At 46.3% G+C, this 23,587-nt stretch overlaps 1 protein-coding gene across 4 annotated transcripts in view; it reads right to left on the reverse strand.

Annotated features, from left to right (window-relative positions):
* LOC110535102 (dedicator of cytokinesis protein 8) overlaps window positions 1-23,587 on the reverse strand; it is an 83,156-nt gene that overhangs the window by 53,682 nt on the left and 5,887 nt on the right. For 3 of the 4 annotated variants that reach the window (XM_036936204.1, XM_036936203.1, XM_036936206.1), the window contains exons 2-5: window positions 15,724-15,838; window positions 4,617-4,792; window positions 4,065-4,136; window positions 2,031-2,139 (exon numbers count right to left, since the gene is read on the reverse strand). In XM_036936204.1, coding sequence (XP_036792099.1) covers window positions 2,031-2,139; window positions 4,065-4,136; window positions 4,617-4,792; window positions 15,724-15,838 — 472 coding nt within the window. Of the gene's footprint in view, window positions 1-2,030; window positions 2,140-4,064; window positions 4,137-4,616; window positions 4,793-10,779; window positions 11,147-15,723; window positions 15,839-23,587 lie in introns of those variants that run through there. The other variant, XM_036936205.1, reaches the window with a different exon arrangement.

A 23,587-nucleotide genomic window follows, 5' to 3' on the forward strand; every position in this document is an offset into this window, starting at 1 on the left:
CAGCACCCTCCTCACCAACCCCCTTCCTCCTCACAGCACCCCCCCCCCCCCCACCCTACCAACCCCCTTCCTCCTCACAGTACCCCCCCACCCTACCAACCCCCTTCCTCCTCACAGTACCCCCCCCCCCCCCACCCTACCAACTCCCTTCCTCCTCACAGGACCCCCCCCCCCTCCACCCTACCAACCCCGTTCCTCCTCACAGCACCCGCCCACCAACCCCCTTCCTTCTCACAGCAGCCCCCCACCAACCCCCTTCCTTCTCACAGCACCCCCCTCACCCTTCATTCCTCTTTTCTGTTGCAATCCTGCAGTAAATCTGCCTAATTTAGTTTCAAATATTTCATTTGAATTACTAAAATATTTTGGCTTCATCAACAATCCTAAAATTTAAGGGGAAACATCCATCCATCTTCCATCTAACCTCCACTCCCCAAGCCCTGCTTAACTGTGCCCCTATCCCACAGGATTACTAATGACCAGTGTGAAGCAGGGGACCATTAGAGGCTGACTGACAATAGGCCGGTTCTTCCCCTCTCTCCCTCTCTCGCTCTCTCTTCGGCCTAGAGCGGATGGGAAAAACACGGCTAGAACAAGGGTCTTTGGTTTGGGTGATTAGGACTTGGTAAGGCTGGGGGGTGGGGCTGGGGAGCTGGGGATGGACCTTGGGACTTGGGAGTGGGACTTCACTGTCAGGGCTTGGAGATTTGAGTTTGGGACTATAGACTGACAGAGGTGGGGGGCTGGAGAAGGGGGCTGGAGGAGGGGTTGGCTGGGTGCTGGCTGGAGATTTGGCAGGACAGAGAGCTGGATGTTGGCTGGGGCAGGTCGGAAGCAGAGGGGGACTACATGAATATTCACGTCTCATTGTGTGCAGGTCAGGCTGGGTAGACATGAGGGAGACGGTGCCAGGATGGAGGTAATAGAAACAGGAAAAGCACGTCTGTGTTCAGTGTTATGCTCCCCAAACCCTACCCCTCCCCAACCGCTCCCCTCCCCCTCCCCAACCGCTCCCCAACCCCAACGCTCCCCAACCCCAACGCTCCCCAACCCCAACGCTCCCCAACCCCTCCCCTCGCTCCCCAACCGCTCCCCAACCCAAAAGCTCCCCAACCGCTCCCCAACCCCAACGCTCCCCAACCGCTCCCCAACCCCAACGCTCCCCAACCCCTCCCCTCGCTCCCCAACCCCAATGCTCCCCAACCCCAACGCTCCCCAACCGCTCCCCAACCACAACGCTCCCGAACCCCTCCCCTCGCTCCCCAACCCCAACGCTCCCCAACCGCTCCCCAACCCCTCCCCTCGCTCCCCAACCGCTCCGCTCCCCAACACCTCCCCAACCGCTCCGCTCCCCAACACCTCCCCAACCGCTCTGTTCCCCAACACCTCTCCAACCACTCTGTTCCCCAACCACTCCCCAACACCTCTCCAACCGCTCTGTTCCCCAACCACTCCCCAAAACCTCTCCAACCGCTCTGTTCCCCAACCACTCCCCAACACCTCTCCAACCGCTCTGTTCCCCTACTAATCCCCAACACCTCCCCTCGCTCCTCAACACCCACCCCCCTCCCCGCTCCCCAACCCCTCCCGTCACTCTGTCTCGCTTTCTATGGTTACCTCGCTCTGTTCTCTCACTCTAATTTTCTCTACTTCTTTCTCTCCTTCTTTCATTGCACACTGATTAGAATTTCCTCACAAGAACAGATATTCTAAAACTAAAAGACAACCTATATCTATCAATCTGAGGAATCAGGAGATGTTGCTTGAAACAACTCTAGTATTCAAGTTTCATGTTGGGCATGTCATCTTTCTCTGATAGAAAACCCAGGGTATTATGTTTATCTAATTATTTCCCTCCGTAATGTAATCTTTGGATCTGATACCTGAATGTCCTACTACAGTACACTCTGAATACACGTTGGTCCTCTGATAACAATGGGACTGACAAAACTGCTCCTTACGGACCCAAACCCGGATATATTTTGGAATGCCATTTTTGTTGTTGTTGTGTATATGTTTATTGTGCTTACCGGTGTCTCTAGTTTCTCTGGCTGCACGTCAGACTCAAATGTCTGTTTCTGCAGAGTTTTGTGTAGACATGCCCGCTCCGAATATGCACTCCAACTATCTCCCTGGCACCTGCGCACACACACACACACACACACACACACACACACACACCTTTTTTTATCTTATCAGAGCAGATTAGATGTAGTATTCCACCCCCCACATAGATACAAAGCCCCAGGACGTGGATGAAAGGACGTGGATGACCAGGAGACTGACTGTGTGTGTGTGTATGTACACTACCGGTCAAAAGTTTTAGAACCCTTACTCATTCAAGGGTTTTTCTATATTTTTACATTGTAGAATAATAGTGAAGACATCACAACTATGAAAAAACACATGGAATCATGTAGTAACCAAAAAAGTGTTAAACAAATCAAAATGTATTTTCAAATAGCCACACTTTGCCTTGATGACAGCTTTGCACACTCTTGGCATTCTCTCAACCAGCTTCATGAGGTAGTCACCTGGAATGCATTTCAATTAACAGGTCTTAAAAGTTCATTTGTGGAATTTCTTTCCTTCTTAATGCGTTTGAGCCAATCAGTTGTGTTGTGACAAGGTAGGTGTGGTAAACAGAAGATAGTCCTGATTGGTAAAAGACCAAGTCCGTATTATGGCAAGAACAGCTCTAATAAGCAAAGAGAAACGACTGTCCATTATTACTTCAAGACATGAAGGTCAGGTCAGGTCATAACAGACACATCTCAACATCAACTTTTCAGAGGAGACTGCGTGAATCAGGCCTTCATGGTCGATTTGCTGCAAAGAAACCACCACTAAAGGACACCAATAATAAGAAGAGACATGCTTGGGTCAAGAAACACGAGCAATGGACATTAGAACGATGGAAATGTGTACTTTGGTCTGGAGTGAAATGTAAGATTTTTGGTTCCAACCGCTGTGTCTTTGTGAGACGAGTGTGGGTGAACGGATTATCTCCGCATGTGTATTTCCCACAGTGAAGCATGGAGGAGGAGATGTTAGGGTGTGGGGGTGCTTTGCTGCTGACACCATCTGTGATTTATTTAGAATTTAAGGCCACTTAACCAGCATGGCTACCACAGCATTCTGCAGCAATACTCCATCCCATCTGGTTTGGGCTTAGTGGGACTGTCATTTATCTATAACAGGACAATGACCCAAACACACCTCCAGGCTGTGTAAGGGCTATTTGACCAAGAAGGAGAGTGATGGAGTGCTGCATCAGATGACCTGGCCTCCACAACCCCCAGACCTCAACCAAATTGAGATGGTTTGGGATGAGTCGGAACGCAGAGTGAAGGAAAAGACTGTTGGAAAAGCATTCCAAGTGAAGATGGCTGAGAGAATGTCAAGAGTGTGCAAAGGGTGCCTATTTGAAGAATCTCAAATATAAAATATATTTTGATTTGTTTAACACTTTTTTGGTTACTAAATGATTCCATGTGTGTTATTTCATAGTTTTCATGTCTTCACGATTATTCTACAATGTAGAAAATAGTACAAATAAAGAAAAACCCTTGAATGAGTAGGTATTCTAAAACTTTTGACTGGTAGTGTATGTGTGCCAGCAGTAGACGGTGGGCCTAGGCTGTGATAAGTAATCAGTGTGTGGTATGTGTGAAGATAACCCCTCTGTCTATCACTGTCTCTCAGACATCTCTCTATAGACAGAGACAGACAGACAGACAGACAGACACAGCCAGACTTGGTGCTGCACCTGAGAAGGAAACCACTGCACAGGTTTCCACTGTATAAACCACTGCATAGGTTTCCACTGTGTTGTATGGTGGTGGTCATCAACCCTGGTCCTGAAGACTGAGCCACTTGGTGTGCAGCCTTTAGTCAAGCTGGCCCAAAGCCTGCACACCAGGTAGCTCTCCAGGTAGTCCAGGGTTAGTGACCACTAGCATTCACATATCTAGCATTTTACAGGTCAGTAGTCACAAGGGAAAGGATATTAGGAAAGAAAGCAGCCCCTGAATGTGTCTAAGAGTTGATCAAAGGAAGTTTACCTCCTGCTGACCATCAGCCAGGGTTGGGTGTAACTCTGAACACAGTCCCTGACATGGGAATCCAACTCCACCCTATAGAGATATAGGCGGTCAGCGAGGGATTGAGATGGATGTTAAGCACACATACACACTCATTACATGCACACACAATCCTTTTTCCCTCATTCTGCAGTCCCATCTCATCAGCACTATCTGTAACATCATGTTCAAGGTGAGTGACAATCCTAAAACAATAAGATACCACTGTCAGAATATGTTCACTATTTCACACCCTCTTGGGATGTAAGAGCCTTCTGAGGTAGACTTATTCTATTCCATTATAAGTGGGACCTAGGGAACTAGTGGGTGGGGTGTCATCTGGACGCAGATATAGGTTGATAGTGGAGAAAGTTACTGGGACTATTGGAATAATAGCCAGGCTTAAATCAATGTCTAATCCAGACCTCTAGACCCTCCCTGCTCTCTCCTCGATATGTGGGGATCTGATAGGCATAACAATCTAGTAACATGGTTGAGTTTATTCTATATTGATCATGTGACCATGCGACCCACCCCTCCTCCGGTACAGAGTGGCGTACGGTCCGACACTCCTTCTCCACCAGTTCTACTTCCAGGTCGTCGTCGGGAAAATCTCCAAGCTCCTGCATGAGGGCGGAGTCTCCACTCCGTAGCTGTGACATCAGAAACTCTTCCAGGTCCAAGGGCTCCACCGCGTCATATGACTGGGGCTGGAGAGACAGATATCATACTATTAAATAGTGTACAAAACATTATGAACATTTGCTCTTTTCATGACATAGACATGAACTTTTCCTCCATTATGTTATTGAGGTCACTTGTTAAATCCACTTCAAATCAGTGTAGATGAAGGGGAGGAGACATGTTAAAGAAGGCCTTCAGACAATTGAGACATTGATTGTGTATGTGCGCCATTCAGGGTGAATGGGCAAGACAAAATATTTAAGTGCCTTTGAACAGGGTATGGGAGTAGGTAGGTGCCAGGTGCACTAGTTTGAGTCGAGAACTGCAACGCTGCTGGGTTTTTCATGCTCAACAGTTTCCTGTGTGAATTAAGAATGGTCCGCCACCCATAGGACATCCAGCCAACTTGACAACTGTGGGAAGTCAACATGGGCCAGCATCCCTGTGGAACACTTTCAACACCTTGTAAAGTCCAGGCCCCAACAAATTGGGGCAGTTCTGAGGGCAAAGGGGGGAGTGCAACTCAAGATTGGGAAGGTGTTCTTAATGTAAAGGGAAAGGGGAATGTCTTGTCAGTTGTACCACTGAATGCATTCAACTGAAATGTGTGTTCCGCATTTAACCCACCACTGAATCAGAGAGGAAGTAGAGAAGGGGCGAAGGAGACAGTGACAGAGAGAGAGCGGTACAGGGAGAAAATAGAGATGCAGAGGGCACAGGCAGGAAACGGTTAAGGCACAAAGTTACCACATGTTGGCATTCTTAAGATTATGAATAAACCACTGTTGTGCATCTAAATGTGTCATTGATAGTCAGATTATTCCAGATATGTATTCCCTGGCTTCAATGAAAGGAATGCCTGGAAACAAACCAAGAACCTAACAACACATTGTTTAAAGTACAAACAGAGAGAGAGGGGCAGGAAAAGAGAGGCATAGAGAGAGAGAGAGAGGCATTCAGAGAGAGCGAGAGAGAGAGAGAGAGAGGCATACAGAGAGAGCGAGAGAGAGAGGCATACAGAGAGAGCGAGAGAGAGAGGCATACAGAGAGAGCGAGAGAGAGAGGCATACAGAGAGAGCGAGAGAGAGAGGCATACAGAGAGAGCGAGAGAGAGAGAGGCATACAGAGAGAGCGAGAGAGAGAGAGGCATACAGAGAGAGCGAGAGAGAGAGAGAGAGACAGGGAGGCAGAGAGAGAGGCAGATAGAGAGAGAGGCATAGAGAGAGAGCGAGAGAGAGAGAGAGGCATACAGAGAGGTGTAGAGAGGGAGATCTAACCCCTTCTGGGGAAATCGTAAAACACTAAACAAAAAACAACACAAAGAGTTATCTATCAAAACGGAGGTGTATGAGTAAACCACTTCTCCAATACCTTTGGCCCTATAACAAAGAAGAAACAGCAAAAACTTATACAGGATCAAATACAAATCTTAGAAACTATTAAAGACAACCAGAACCCACTGGATTCTACAAATACATTGAATGAACTACAGGACAAAATACAAACTCTCCAACCCAAAAAGGCCTGTGGCATCGTCCCAATATTTGTATCCAAGGACTGATCACCCCAATCCACAAAAGTGAAGACAAATGTGACCCCAATAACTACTGTGGAATATGCGTCAACAGTAACCTTGGGAAAATCTTCTGCATTATCATTAACAGCAGACTCGTATATTTCCTCAATGAAAACAATGTACTGAGCAAATGTCAAATTGGCTTTTTATCAAATTACCGTACAACAGACCATGTATTCACCCTGCACACCCTAATTGACAACCAAACAAACCAAAACAAAGGCAAAGTCTTCTCATGCTTTGTTGATTTCAAAAAAGCCTTCGACTCAATTTGGCATGAGGGTCTGCTATACAAATTGACGGAAAGTGGTGTTGGGGGTAAAACATACGACATTATAAAATCCATGTACACAAACAACAAGTGTGCGGTTAAAATTGGCAAAAAACACACATTTCTTCACACAGGGTCGTGGGGTGAGACAGGGATGCAGCAAAAGCCCCACCCTCTTCAACATATACATCAACGAATTGGCGCAGGCACTAGAAAAGTGTGCAGCACCCGGCCTCACCCTACTAGAATCCAAAGTCAAATGTCTACTGTTTGCTGATGATCTGGTGCTTGTCACCAACCAAGGACACAGATTCTGTCAGACCTGGGCCCTGACAGTAAATCTCAGTAAGACCAAAATAATGGTGTTCCAAAAAAGGTCCAGGACCACAAATACAAATTCCATCTGGACACTGTTGCCCTAGATCACACAAAAAACGATACATACCTTGGCCTAAACATCAGCGCCCACAGGTAACTTCCACAAAGCTGTGAACGATCTGAGAGACAAGGCAAGAAGGGCATTCTATGCCATCAAAAGGAACCTAAATTTCAACATACATTAGGATTTGGCTAAAAATACTTGAATCAGTCATAGAGCCCATTGCCCTTTATGGTTGTTAGGTCTGGGGTCCGCTCACCAACCAAGACTTCACAAAATGGGACAAACACCAAATTGAGACTGTGCATGCAGAATTCTGCAAAAATATCCTCTGTCTACAACGTAGAACACCAAATAATGTATGCAGAGCAGAATTAGGCCGATACCCACTAATTATCAACATCCAGAAAGGAGCTGTTAAATTCTACAACCACCTAAAAGAAAGCAATTCCCAAACCTTCCATAACAAAGCCATCACCTACAGAGAAATTAACCTGGAGAAGCATCCCCTAAGCAAGCTGGTCCTGGGACTCGGTTCACAAACACAAACACACCCCACAGAGCGCAAGGACAGCACTACAATTAGACCCAACCAAATCATGAGAAAACTAAAAGATAATTATTTCCAATGTGTCAAGTAATTAACAAAAAAACAGAGCAAACTAGAATGCTATTTGGCCCTAAACAGAGAGTACACAGTGGCAGAATACCTGTCCACTGTGACTGACCAAAACTTAAGGAAAACTTTGACTATGTACAGACTTAATGAGCATAGCCTTGCTATTGAGAAAGGCCGCCGTAGACAGACCTGGCTCTCAAGAGAAGACAGGCTATGTGCTCACTGCCCACAAAATGAGGTGGAAACTGAGCTGCACTTCCTAACCTCCTGCCCAATGCATGACCATAGAGATACATATTTCCCTCAGATTACACAGATCCACAAAGAATTCGAAAACAAATCCAATTTTGATAAACTCCCATATCTACTGGGTGAAATTCCACAGTGTGCCATCACAGCAGCAAGATTTGTGACCTGTTGCCACGAGAAAAGGGCAACCAGTGAAGAACAAACACTATTGTAAATACAACCCATATTTATGCTTATTTATTTTATTGTGTCCTTTAACCATTTGTACATTGTTAAAACACTGATATATATATATAACAATAAAGACAAAGACATTACGAATGTCATATTATATATATATTATATATAAAGACATTCGTAATGTCTTTATTGTTTTGAAACTTCTGTATGTGTAATGTTTACTGTTAATTTTAATTGTTTATTTCACTTTATATATTCACTTTTATATATTATCTACCTCACTTGCTTTGGCAATGTTAACACATGTTTCCCATGCCAATAAAGCCCTTGAATTGAATTGAATTGAGAGAGGCAGAAAGAGAGAGAGAGAGAGAGAGAGAGAGAGAGAGAGAGAGAGAGAGAGAGAGAGAGAGAGAGAGAGAGAGAGGCAGAAAGAGAGAGAGAGAGAGAGAGAGAGAGAGAGAGAGGCAGAGAGAGAGAGAGAGAGAGAGAGAGAGAGACAGAAGCAGAAAGAGAGAGAGAGGCAGAAAGAGAAAGAGAGAGAGAGAGGCAGAAAGAGAAAGAGAGAGAGGCAGAAAGAGAAAGAGAGAGAGGCAGAAAGAGAAAGAGAGAGAGGGAGAGAGGCAGGCAGGGAGAGAGAGAGGCAGGCAGAGATAGAGAGGCAGAGAGAGAAAGAGAGAAAGAGAGAGGCAGAAAGAGAAAGAGAAAGAGGCAGGCAGAGAGAGAGAGAGAGAGAGGCAGAAAGAGAAAGAGAGAGAGAGAGAGGCAGGCAGAGAGAGAGAGAGAGGCATGCAGAGAGAGAGAGAGAGAGGCAGGAAGAGAGAGAGAGAGGCAGAGAAAGGCAGGCAGAGAGAGAGAGAGAGGCAGAGAGAGAGGCATTTTAGAGAGCTGGGAGGAGGACAGGTTTGAATACAACTCTCCTTTCAACAACCTCAGACCTTCTACTTTCCATAGAAACTGTACATGTGCATGTGTGTGTATATTTGTGTGCTTGCATGCTGGTCTGTATTTGGATTTAGATATAAACTATTAAAAACGTATTTCTTCTCACGTTAGTCTATAAATCCTCGTCTTAACCCTCTGCAACCCCTGGACAACTATCCCCCTATTCTAACTCCTAAGGGGTGGCTGAGTCCACCTCATGACAGCTCATATGATTGACATAAAGACCCGTCAAACACAGAGCAGAAGAGAGAAGTGTCACGTGTGTAACATAATTCCGAGACAAAAACCCACAACAGTTATTGTTAAGTTGGTGTTGTGCTCTGTAGCCAACTCTGTAACTACTGTGGTGTTCAATGGGATTACTCTTCACATGGAAGCTGTAAGACACACACAAAACAATAACTGAGTGGTAGTCTAAGCCACTTGCCAAATTCTGTTCTAATTACATCACTATGGCAGTAACTGTGGGGTTACATATACAGTAGTGTAGTTACTATACGGGAATGTGTTAAGTGTGGCTCAGAAATCTGCCAACTCAAGCAAAGATCTGAATGGAGGATAATCTGGAAAGCACTTGAGAAGAGCTTAGATCACACTATAGAAGATATGAATATCTATAAATCACCACTCTACAAAGTGGAGAGGAGAGCATGTTCCCCTTAAATCACATCATGTTGTTACAGCAATATCCACAGTCAATGCAACAGCATCCAGCCTTATCCCAATCAAGTCTGCGATAAGAGTCAAAGAAATAAACGTTATTTTTTATCACCACAGAAGGCCATCCAATGACTATCGTAGACGAGAGGCTGCATTATAGAAATACGTAATCCAGATCTGTATCTTTATTAATTTCTATGGGCTGTATGCTGGGGCAATATGAGGGCATGGTTTGAAAGCTGAGCAGTGCAGGTGTTTCTCAGGGAGGGCTGTAGAGTGGAACCCGTGCAGACGACAGCATATCTGATCATATATCCGGCTGCTTTAGTGTGCAACATACCGCAGCAGACTAAAATGAAAATGCCCAGAAAACGTGAACTGTTGTGCTACCATCTGTTTTGTAAACGCTGTCTTTACCAGATGGTTCAAGACTTCATAGCTTCTGTTGTGTTTAGTGTGAGGAGTGAATCAGGACAAACATCCTAATTCTCCCTCACTTCTTTTCGTGAACCGCAGACATTTTAATGCTTGGGAATCAAGGCTGCATATCTCCTTCCATTATATATATTCTCTTTCCCTTCCTTAGCATGGAGCCAAATGAAACAAATCAATTCAAAATGTATGCATGCCTCGGTCCCAACTCCCAGGTATGCTGCATTATGGAGCAGTGCTCTCAGCCAGGCCAGCAACAGACTGTTGTCCCTACCAGCAGTCAGACTATTACACTACCACACTGTTACTCCTGAAGCAGTAAGCCATTTTAATGCTGGAATACATGTTTCAATCACTTTGTGCATGTCGTTATTATATTTTACAATACTTTACAATATCGATTTGGGGGGGTTTTGTATTTTGTCAAAAATATATTTGAGGATACATCTTGCCTGTCCCTAACAGTAAGACAGTTTTACTACCCAACTCTGCAATGTGTCATTTCAGCCTAATGAACAACCCGTAGCCTACTTCCCCAAGCTGAACCCCTGTACAGTCTGTACCAAATACGCAGTCTAACACCACATTACCTGCCTCCAACCTCACAACAATGGATGCTTCACACATTTGAAACAGAAAAGTGTCGGTCTCTAGATGACTGTTAGTAGAAATATAAACGCGCTGAATTGGAAGTAGACTTACCCCGCTAAATACTCAACATGTAAGAGGGAAGTTCACAAAATGGCGCATTCCGGAAACAAGAACCTACAGCCTGTACAGACTACTGGCAGTTACTGGTTTCTGACAACTCTTCCTCTAGAAGAGTTAACCACAAGCTCTTGCAAGACTCAAAGACACTCTTACACAACTCCAAAGTGACTCCTAGCCCCCACCCCAAGACACTTCGGGTAGATGTAAAAGGATTGGATAGGTATAAGCAATATGATGGAACTTAGTCCTAGCCTTTCAGCGGGCAACGTGGAGCCATCATCCTTAATACCCATGGAATGGTTTTAGGTCCCTACATGAAGTAGGTAAGGGAAGTGACCAGGGGTGGATTAGGTACGGAGCAGCAGTAAGTTCAAGTGAGGTAAAACACATGTCTACAGGAAGTGACATCAACAAGGCCTCCTCCAATCAGCTTTTATGTTTCTTGAGATAGTGTACTCTTGCTTGTTTATGTGGTTCTGACAATAGTGGGCATACACAGACAAGCATAACACAAACACACACGTGATCCATCATTTTGGAAATGACTAACTAATAACAATACTCATCATTATAAGTCCTACAAATAGAGAGATGAATCATACAAATAATCATCGCACACATCTGCCTGCAGCTCCACTGATCTCCTCCACAATGGTGCACCATGGGAAAATATAATTTGATTATGGTATTAAATAAACTCTCTCCCGCATCGCAAATCCACAGATATAACAGATTTGCCAGTATAAGCTGGAAGGTAAGCAGGCCGTCCCATCCCTCTACAGTAGCCTGGGCCCTGACCCATTTCCCAAGCAGGCTAAAGATTAACCATAATAACTAGGGGATGGGCCAACTCTCCCTCCTCTGGCCTAGTCAGCTGACTAGCAGCAGAGAGAGAAATATCTAAGGGCTCAAGCCTAGTGAGTCAGACAGTCAGAGACACAAAGACTTGACGCCTAAAGCCTGACAAATATAGAGAGGTATTAGTGCACTTAAAACAAGACCGAGAGACAGACAGATCAAATTAAAGTTTATTTGTCACGTGCGCCAAATACAACAGGTGTAGAGCTTACAGTGAAATGCTTACTTACAGGCTCTAACCAATAGTGCAAAAAAGGTATTAGGTGAACAATAGGTAAGTCAAGAAATAAAACAACAGTAAAAAGACAGGCTATATACAGTAGCAAGGCAATAAATGTAGCGAGGTTACATACAGGCACCGGTTAGTCAGGCTGATTGAGGTAGTATGTACATGTAGATATGGTTAAAGTTACTATGCATATATGATGAACAGAGAGTAGCAGTAGCATAAAATAGGGGTTGGTGGGTGGTGGGACACAATGCAGATAGCCAGGTTAGCCAATGTGCTGGAGCACTGGTTGGTCGGGCCAATTGAGGTAGTATGTACATGAATGTATAGTTAAAGTGACTATGCATACATGATAAACAGAGAGTAGCAGCAGCGTAAAAGAGGGGTTGGGGGTGAACACAATGCAAATAGTCCGGGTAGCTATTTGATTACCTGTTCAGGAGTCTTATTGCTTGGGGGTAAAAACAGTTGAGAAGCATTTTTGTCCTAGACTTGGCACGCTGGTATCGCTTGCCATGCGGTAGTAGAGAGAACAGTCTATGACTGGGGTGGCTGGGGTCTTTGACAATTTTTAGGGCCTTCCTCTGACACCGCCTGGTATAGAGGTCCTGGAGGTCCAGTGATGCAACCAGCTAGGGTCTTCCTCTGACACCGCCTGGTGTAGAGGTCCTGGAGGTCCAGTGGTGCAACCAGTCAGGATGCTCTCGATGTTGCAGCTGTAGAACCTTTTGAGGATCTGAGGACCCATGCCAAATCATTTTAGTTTCCTGAGGGGGAATAGGCTTTGTCGTTCCTTAGTCTTGGTTACGTTGAAGGTTAGGTTGTTAATCTGGCACCACCCGGCCAGGTCTCTGACCTCCTCCCTATAGGCTGTCTCGTCGTTGTCGGTGATCAGGCCACTGTTGTGTAGTCTGCAAACTTAATGATGGTGTTGGAGTCGTGCCTGACCATGCAGTCGTGGGTCAACAGGGAGTACAGGAGGAGACTGAGCACGCACCCTTGGGGGGCTCAAGTGTTGAGGATCAGCGTGGCAGATGTGTTGCTATCTAACATCACCACCTGGGGGCGGCCCGTCAGGAAGTCCAGAATCCAGTTGCAGAGGGAGATGTTTAGTCCCAGGATCCTTAGCTTAGTGATGAGCTTTGAGGGTACTATGGTGTTGAATGCTGAGCTGTAGTAAATGAATAGCATTCTCACATACAGTGGGGCAAAAAAGTATTTAGTCAGCCACCAATTGTGCAAGTTCTCCCACTTAAAAAGATGAGGCCTGTAATTTTAATCATAGGTACACTTCAACTATGACAGACAAACTGAGAAGAAAAAAAATCCAGAAAATTACATTGTAGGATTTTTAATGAATTTATTTGCAAATTATGGTGGAAAATAAGTATTTGGTCACCTACAAACAAGCAAGATTTCTGGCTCTCACAGACCTGTAACTCCTTCTTTAAGAGGCTCCTCTGTCCTCCACCCGTTACCTGTAGTAATGGCACCTGTTTGAACTTGTTATCAGTATAAAAGACACCTGTCCACAACCTCAAACAGTCACACTCCAAACTCCACTATGGCCAAGACCAACGAGCTGTCAAAGGACACCAGAAACAACATTGTAGACCTGCACCAGGCTGGGAAGACTGAATCTGCAATAGGTAAGCAGCTTGGTTTGAAGAAATCAACTGTGGGAGCAATTATTAGGAAATGGAAGACATACAAGACCACTGATAATCTCCCTCTATCTGGGGCTCCACGCAAGATCTCACCCCGTGGGGTCAAAATGATCACAAGAACGGTGAGCAAAAATCCCAGAACCACACGAGGGGGACCTAGTGAATGACCTGCAGAGAGCTGGGACCAAAGTAACAAAGCCTACCATCAGTAACACACTACGCCGCCAGGGACTCAAATCCTGCAGTGCCAGACATGTCCCCCTGATTAAGCCAGTACATGTCCAGGCCCGTCTGAAGTTTGCTAGAGAGCATTTGGATGATTCAGAAGAAGATTGAAAGAATGTCATATGGTCAGATGAAACCAAAATATAACTTTTTGGTAAAAACTCAACTCGTCGTGTTTGGAGGACAAAGAATGCTGAGTTGCATCCAAAGAACACCATACCTACTGTGAAGCATTGGGGTGGAAACATCATGCTTTGGGGCTGTTTTTCTGCAAAGGGACCAGGACGACTGATCCGGAAAGAAAAAAGGAAAGAATGAATGGGGCCATGTACCATGAGATTTTGAGTGAAAACCTCCTTCCATAAGCAAGGGCATTGAAGATGAAACGTGGCTGGGTCTTTCAGCATGACAATGATCCCAAACACACCGCCCGGGCAACGAAGGAGTGGCTTCGTAAGAAGCATTTCAAGGTCCTGGAGTGGCCTAGCCAGTCTCCAGATCTCAACCCCATAGAAAATCTTTGGAGGGAGTTGAAAGTCCGTGTTGCCCAACAACAGCCCCAAAACATCACTGCTCTAGAGGAGATCTGCATGGAGGAATGGGCCAAAATACCAGCAACAGTGTGTGAAAACCTTGTGAAGACTTACAGAAAACGTTTGACCTCTGTCATTGCCAACAAAGGGTATATAACAAAGTATTGAGATAAACTTTTGTTATTGACCAAATACTTATTTCCCACCATAATGTGCAAATAAATTAATAAAAAAAATCCTACAATGTGATTTTCTGGATTTTTTTTTCTCATTTTGTCTGTCATAGTTGAAGTGTACCTATGATGAAAATTACAGGCCTCTCTCATCTTTTTAAGTGGGAGAACTTGCACAATTGGTGGCTGACTAAATACTTTTATGCCCCACTGTAGGTGTTCCATTTGTCCAGATGGGAAAGGGCAGTGTGGAGTGCAATAGAGATTGCATCATCTGTGGATCTGTTTGGGCGGTATGCAAATTGGAGTAGATCTAGGGTTTCTGGGATAATGGTGTTGATGTGAGCCATTACCAGCCTTTCAAAGCACTTCATGGCTATTGACATGAGTGCTACAGGTCTGTAGTCATTTAGGCAGGTTGCCTTTGAGTTCTTGGGCACAGGGACTATGGTGGTCTGCTTGAAACATTTTGGTATTACAGACTCAATCAGGGACATGTTGAAAAATGTTGTGAAGACACCTGCCAGTTGGTCAGCACATGCCCGGAGCACATGTCCTGGTAATACGTCTGGCCCCGCAGCCTTGTGAATGTTGACCTGTTTAAAGGTCTTACTCACGTCGGCTACGGAGGGCGTGATCACACAGTCATCCAGAACAGCTGATGCTCTCATGCATACCTCAGTGTTGCTTGCCTCAAAACGGGCATAGAAGTGATTTAGCTCGTCTGGTAGGCTCGCTGGTTGGGGTATGTACATACAGTCACTGTGGGGACGACGTCCTCAATGCACTTATTGATAAAGCCAGTGATATGGTGTACTCCTCAATGCCATTGGAAGAATGCCGGAACATGTTCCAGTCTGTGATAGCAAAACAGTCCTGTAGTTTAGCATCTGCTTCATCTGATCACTTTTATATAAACCGAGTCACTGGTGCTTCCTGCCTTAATTTTTGCTTGTAAGCAGGAATCAGGAGGATAGAGTTGTGGTCGGATTTACAGACAGATAGAGAGAGACAGAGACACAGACAGAGACACAGAGAGAGACACAGAGAGAATATGTGAGGAGTCACTGAATGTCCATGGGAGAAAATCCCTCTTTAGGATGACATTATTAGGCCTACAGCACAACATGCTGTGGGAAAGTCTCAGTCAGAATCCTTCTCCTAAAGGGGCGTTAAATAGTACACCATTGTGCTATTTCCCTCTACCCATGAAAGGGTCTAGTTAGTTGTACAGTAGTACTGTAACTCACCACGGTGGAGCAAGTGGAGACTGATGCGTTGGAGCTGTGACGACTATGTTGCTTGGAGACCTGGGGGGACCCATAGTTCCCACCGAAGTGTCTCCTGATCTCAGCAGACGAGTGTCTGAAACAGAGGAGAGGAGAAACTGAGGTGTACGACAAAACAGATATTATCAAAATTGATGGATCGAATCCCCGAGCTGACAAGGTAAAAATCTGTCGTTCTGCCCCTGAGCAGGGCAGTTAACCCAATGTTCTCCAGGTGTCAAATAGGTGGATGTTGATTATGGCAGCCCCCCCGCACCTCTCAGATTCAGAGGGGTTGGGTTAAATGTGGAAGACACATTTCAGTTGAATGCATTCAGTTGTACAACTGATTAGGTGCCCCATTTCCTTTCCCTTTTGGAGGGGCAGAATGACAGTCATTTTGGTAAGGGTTAATGTTGGTCACTGATTGAATAAAAACATCCTGCATAATAGTCATTTACTGGATATCAGTGTCATTCACACTACTAAGAAACGTGTGTGGAAGAAGGAGGGGAGAGGTTCTAGAGCAGGGTTCCCCAGCTTGCGACCCGCTGGGACCGAATTTGGCCCGCAGGTCATATATATTTATAAATCAGCCCTGAATGCTGATTGGCTGACAGTCATGGCATATCAGACTGTATACCATGGGTGGGACAAAACATTTATTTTTCCTTCTCTGATTACGTTGGTAACCAGTTTATAATAGCAATAAGGCACCTTTGGGGTTTGATATTTATGGCCAATATACCAGGGCTAAGGGCTGTGTCCAGGCACTCCGCGATGCATTGTGCCTAAGAACAGCCATTAGCCGTTGTATATTGGCCATATACCACACCTCCTCGGACCTTATTGCTTATATATAACATTGTTGGACATAAAAAAAACACCTGGAAATCAGCTCCAAGTGATTCCTATTTTAAAAATGTGTTTCCCACGCATAATAGAGAGACACGTGATCATATACATATGTAAACAAGGTTTGAATAGATTATGTTTTAGTCAAATATTATATCTGTTTGGGATTCTTGCGGTCAATTTATTTGTAATTCTGATCCAGCCCTCCCGACCATCCCCTCAAGAAGAAAAAAAATTGTCCTGTGCCTGAATCTAGTTGATGATCCCTGTTCTAGAGTCATTCACACTACTAAGTAGGAGGCAGGAGAGAGAGGATGAAGGAGAGAGAGGACGAAGGAGAGAGGAGGGAAGAGGGAGATAGAGGATGAACGAGAGAGTTTAGGAGGGAGTAGGGAGAGAAAGGACGAAGGAGAGGAGGGGGGAGGAGGGAGAGAGGGGAGGAGGGAAGAGGGAGAGATAGGACGAAGGAGAGAGGACGAAGGAGTAGGGAGAGAGAGGACGAAGGAGAGGAGGAGGGAAGAGGGAGAGAGAGGAGGAGGGAAGAGGGAGAGATAGGACGAAGGAGAGAGGACGAAAGAGAGAGGACGGAAGAGAGAGGACGGAAGAGAGAGGACGGAAGAGAGAGGACGAAGGAGAGAGGACGAAAGAGAGAGGACGAAAGAGAGAGGACGGAAGAGAGAGGACGGAAGAGAGAGGACGGAAGAGAGAGGACAGAAGAGAGGACGAACGAGAGAGAACTGAAGAGAGGACGAAGGAGAGAGGACGGAAGAAGAGAGGACGGAAGAAGAGAGGACGGAAGAGAGGACGAAGAAGAGAGGACAAGAGAGAGGACGAAAGAGAGAGGACGAAAGAGAGAGGACGAAAGAGAGAGGACCGAAGAGAGAGGACCGAAGAGAGAGGACCGAAGAGAGAGGACCGAAGAGAGAGGACCGAAGAGAGGACGAAAGAAAGAGGACGAAAGAGAGAGGCCCGAAGAGAGGACCGAAGAGAGGACGAAGAAGAGAGGACAAAAGAGAGAGGACGGAAGAGAGAGGACGGAAGAGAGAGGACGGAAGAGAGAGGACGGAAGAGAGAGGACGGAAGAGAGAGGACGGAAGAGAGAGGACGGAAGAGAGAGGACGGAAGAGAGAGGACGGAAGAGAGAGGACGGAAGAGAGAGGACGGAAGAGAGAGGACGGATGAGAGAAAATGGAAGAGAGAGGACGGAAGAGAGGACAAAGGAGAGGACGGAAGAGAGGACGGAAGAGAGGACGAACGAGAGGACGAACGAGAGGACGAACGAGAGGACGAACGAGAGGACGAACGAGAGGACGAACGAGAGGACGAACGAGAGGACGAACGAGAGGACGAACGAGAGGACGAACGAGAGGACGAACGAGAGGAGAGAAAGAGGACAATGGAGAGAGGAGAAGAGAGAGAACCGTCAGCTTCAATAAAACCCTTGTCTTTGTGGGTAATAATGCGTCATTTGGTACTCCTTGGCTACTAGATCAGCCCTTTGTTTTCCATTAAAGACTAGAATGGGAGCTGTACAAAGACTCTGCCAAACCAGAAGCCATGCAAACGGATCAAGCAGAAAATATTACAGACAGTAGAATGGAGCGCATAAAGAGAGAGAAGTTTGTGTGTTTGTGTGTGCGCATGCAAGGAGAGAGATAAGGTGTCTCTTGGTGTCTTAGAAAATAAGAAAACCACCGTCAGAGAGCCCGACCGACAGAGAGACGGGCAGAGAGAAAGAGAGACAGAAATAGATCAAGCATCCTAATTTGAATCATATCTCATCGTTCTATGAGATGCTCCACTACTCTGGTTATAGAGCCATTAATCCACCATGTCATTGGTCCCCTACCAACGGGTACACAATACACTTTCTTCTTTCCTACTCTGCTATAAAGAAAATGCATGAAAAGTCCCTCAGTAGCAAAACTGTGTGAAGTGTGTGTGTGTGTGTGTGTGGCGCAACAGGGCTGTATTGTGTGGAGTTGGGAGTCTTTGAGGGGCACTGCCAATTGGGTCAGTGTCCCTGCTTCTCCTCCAGTCCCCATGCTGTTCATGCCAAATGGGTCAGTGTCCCTGCTTCTCCTCCAGTCCCCATGCTGTTCATGCCAAATGGGTCAGTGTCCCTGCTTCTCCTCCAGTCCCCATGCTGTTCATGCCAAATGGGTCAGTGTCCCTGCTTCTCCTCCAGTTCCCATGCTGTTCATGCCAAATGGGCCAGTGTCCCTGCTTCTCCTCCAGTCTCCATGCTGTCCATGTGCTGCTGCTCTCTGTGTTCATTAAGTCATGGTAGTCATTGTTTAGGATGGATCTGCCACTGAAGATTCCCTCCACCCCTTCCCCAAGCAACACACTGATGTGGGCATCTTAACTCCAGGACTGCCATCTGATACTAGCCAACAGGAACTGCCAGTCTGAAAGCAGTCTGTAGTTTCATTTCAGTCTAGCACCATTTATACAGGTTTTCACCAACACCATTGTTGTCAACTTAACTCGTGAATGGAGTGTGAATTTGGTACCACTGTGTGGTGCGTGTGGCTCTGGGCTGTGGCTCTTTTAACTGGTTGAACTTTGCTCTATGTTCATTGGCATACTGCTCTCCTCTCGACTGCCTGAGTCCCGCCCAGGTCCTGAACTTCAGAGCCATGTGGCTGCAGCTTCTCCTAACCCGCTCAGTGAGACTAGGCAGTGTGTGAGTGGGATCCTGGTAAAAGGATAGTTCACCCATATTACAGGAGGCATGGCATAAAACACAGATAAACTCTCCACTGGGACGGTGTTGTTGCCAGGAGAGTTACATAATAAAAGGGCCATCACTCAAGAATACCTCTGGTATGCTCCACACCTTCATGTATGGCTAAGGAATGCGAGTCTAGACTGGCTGTTCCATGGGTTGGCAATATATAACACCAGCTGTAAACATAGAACTTTGAGTTGGGATGTTGGGATGTTAGGGCTGGAATCAAAAAAAGCTCCTGTACAATGCCATGATTGCATTCTTGTACAGTATATGCTTGTACAGTATCCAAATCAAATCATCATGCGTACATATCTCCTACTGTAGTTTCGAACAATTGCTGCTGAGATATAAACCTAAAAATGAGTAGTGGAAAACCAAAACACATGCTTGAGTCTTCTGACTCAACTCAAGGATAGAATATGTGCTGTGGTGTGGTGGGTGTGCTGTGGTGTGGTGGGTGTGCTGTGGTGTGGTGGGTGTGCTGTGGTGTGGTGGGTGTGCTGTGCTGTGCTGTGGTGTGGTGTGGTGGGTGTGGTGTGGTGTGGTGTGGTGGGTGTGCTGTGGTGGGTGTGCTGTGGTGGGGTTGGTGGGTGTGCTGTGGTGGCTGTGCGTGGTGTGATGTGGTTGGTGCGTGTGCTGTGCCGTTGTGTGCTGTGACGTTGTGTGCTGTGCCGTTGTGTGCTGTGCCGTGCTGCTGTGTAGTTGGTGAGCTGCAGTGTAGTCGGTGAGCTGGGGTGTAGTTGGTGGGCTGCGGTGTAGTCGGTGTACTGCGGTGTAGTCGGTGGACTGGGGTATAGTTGGTGGGCTGCGGTGTAGTCGGTGTACTGCGGTGTAGTCGGTGTACTGCGGTGTAGTCGGTGTGCTGGGGTGTAGTCGGTGGGCTGCGGTGTAGTCGGTGGGCTGGGGTGAAGTCGGTGTGCTGGGGTGAAGTCGGTGTGCTGGGGTGAAGTCGGTATGCTGGGGTGTAGTTGGTGTGCTGGGGTGTAGTCGGTGTGAAGTCGGTGTGCTGGGGTGAAGTCGGTATGCTGGGGTGTAGTCGGTGTGCTGGGGTGTAGTTGGTGTGCTGGGGTGTAGTTGGTGTATTGAGCTTTACTCAAGGGCATAAAGTCAGTTATATAGTCAATAAAACAATCTCATAGTTCAACAGCCTGAGACAGACTTGAAAGACACAGCCTTTATAGAGCAGTAGGCTACCCACAACCACTCTGCCAACACATGGCATCCATCTCTCTCATTATTACACATGATAAAAACAGTAGGCAGACAACTCTTATAAGGCACACTCACTAACTCCATACACAACTCCTGCCACACACACAACCACTCAATAACTCCATACACAACTCCTGCAACACACACACACACACTCACTAACTCCTGCCACACACCCACTCACTAAACTCCATACACAACTCCTGCCACACATACATACACAACTCCTGCCACACACACACACACACACCCAATCACTAACGTCATACACAACTGCTGCCACACACACACACACACACACTCACTAACTCCATACACAACTCCTGCCACACACACACACACCCACTCACTAACTCCATACACAACTCCTGCCACACACACACACACTCACTAACGCCATACACAACTCCTGCCACACACACACCCCCACCCACTCACTAACTCCATACACAACTCCTGCCAGACACACACACCCACTCACTCACTAACTCACTCTAACGCCATACACAACTCCTGCCACACACAAACGCCATACACAACTCCTGCCACACACACACACAAACACACACTAACTACATACAAAACTCCTGCCACACACACACCCACCCACTCACTAACGCCATACACAACTCCTGTCACACACACACACACACACAACCAATCACTAACGCATTCACAACTCCTGCCACACACACACCCACTCACTAACTCCATACACAACTCCTGCCACACATACACACTCACTAACGCCATACACAACTCCTGCCACACACACACCCCCACCCACTCACTAACGCCATACACAACTCCTGCCACACACACACACACAAACACACACACACACCCACCCACTCACTAACGCCATACACAACTCCTGCCACACACACACACACACAAACCCACTCACTAACACCATACACAACTCCTGCCACACACCCACCCACTCACTCACTCACTAATGCTATACACAGCTCCTGCCACACACACACACCCACCCACTCACTAACGCCATACACAACTCCCGCCACACACACACACAACTCCCGCCACACACACACACAACCTCCTGCCACACACAAACACACCCACTCACTAACCCCATACACAACTCCTGCCACACACACACACTCACTCACTAACGCCATACACAACTCCTGCCACACACACACACCCCCACTCACTAACTCTATACACACCTCCTGCCACACACACTCACTAACTCCATACACAACTCCTGCCACACACACACCCACTCACTAACTCCATACACAACTCCTGCCACACACACACACACACACACTAGAGGTCGACCGATTATGATTTTTCAACGCAGATACTGATTAATCGGCTGATTTTGTTAAATATTTGTAATAATGACAATTACAACAATACTGAATTAACACTTCTTTTAACTTAATATAATACATCAATAAAATCAATTTAGCCTCAAGTAAATAATGAAACATGTTCAATTTGGGTTAAATAATGCAAAAACAAAGTGTTGGAGAAGAAAGTAAAAGTGCAATATGTGCCATGTAAGAAAGCTAATGTTTCAGTTCCTTGCTCAGAACATGAGAACATATGAAAGCTGCCACACAAAACTCCTGCCACACACACCCACTCACTAACTCCATACACAACTCCTGCCACACAAACGCTATACACAACTCCTGCCACACACACACACACACACCCACTCACTAACTCCATACACAACTCCTGCCACACACACTAACTCCATAGACAACTCCTGCCACACATTCACACCCAACCACTCACTCCCTACACAACTCCTGCCACACACATACACACCCACCCACTCACTAACTCCATACACAACTCCTGCCACACACACACACCCACCCACTCACTAAATCCATACACAACTCCTGCCACACACACACAACTATTGCCACACACACCCACACACTAACGCCACACACATCTCCTGCCATACACACACACCCACCCACAACTCCTGCCACACACATCGCACACGCCCACTCACTAAATCCATACACAACTCCTGCCACACACACACACCCACCCACTCACTAAATCCATACACAACTCCTGCCACACACACCCACTCACTAAATCCATACACAACTTCTGCCACACACACACACAATGGCATGATGATGTGGGACAAGCCAGCATCAGCACAACTCTATTGAGATATGGAGGGGCCCCAAACTTCCTGAAGTAACAATTTAGGTGAAAGGTCAAAGTCAGTCAGGCCATGACAACCAGCCCAGCATCCAGCATGGTTTAATTCCCTCTCATTAGGAGACTGTGTGGTAGGCTGTTGACATGCTCCCAAAATGTTAGGACTTCCCTTCTCTTCTGCTGACAAGAGGAATTGTTCCCAACTCAACAACAACAGTATTACAGGTGAGGCAGCTAGTCGAACACCTTACTATAAACTGGGTGGTTTGAGTCCTGAATTCTGATCGGCTGACAGCCGTGGTATATCAGACTGTATACCATGTGTTTGACAAAACATTTATTTTTACTGCTCTAATTACGTTGGTAACCAGTTTATAATAGCAATAAGGCTCCTCGGGGTTTGTGATATATGGTCAATATACCACGGCTAAGGGCTGTGTCCAGGCACTCCGCGTTGCTTCGTGCATAAGAGCAACTCTTAGCCGTGGTATACTGGCCATATACCACACCTTCTCGGGCCTTATTGCTTAATTATACCATAACATCTTATTAACCCTGCGGATCAGACACCTAGAAACACCCTCTTTCAGGAAGTGGAGTTGACATTGGCAACATCTTTCTAACCACGCAACCGAATAACCCAATTTTGATTTTTGTCCACTCCACATTAGTCAACTTAACCATGGTCAAATATAGCATCTGCTTTGCTTGACAGAACCCAAATGACAATGTATTTACCCTGTTAACTCCATAGCGCCCCAGAGGACTGGACTGATAACATACTGTTGTCTGACAGAGAAAAACAGATTTGCTCAGAGAAACTCTGAGTAGAGTTTGTGAAAAACGTGTTCACATAAAAAACTAAGGAAGATT

This window comes from Oncorhynchus mykiss, chromosome 11 (assembly GCF_013265735.2).
Source record: "Oncorhynchus mykiss isolate Arlee chromosome 11, USDA_OmykA_1.1, whole genome shotgun sequence".
Classification (NCBI taxonomy): Eukaryota; Metazoa; Chordata; class Actinopteri; order Salmoniformes; family Salmonidae; genus Oncorhynchus; species Oncorhynchus mykiss.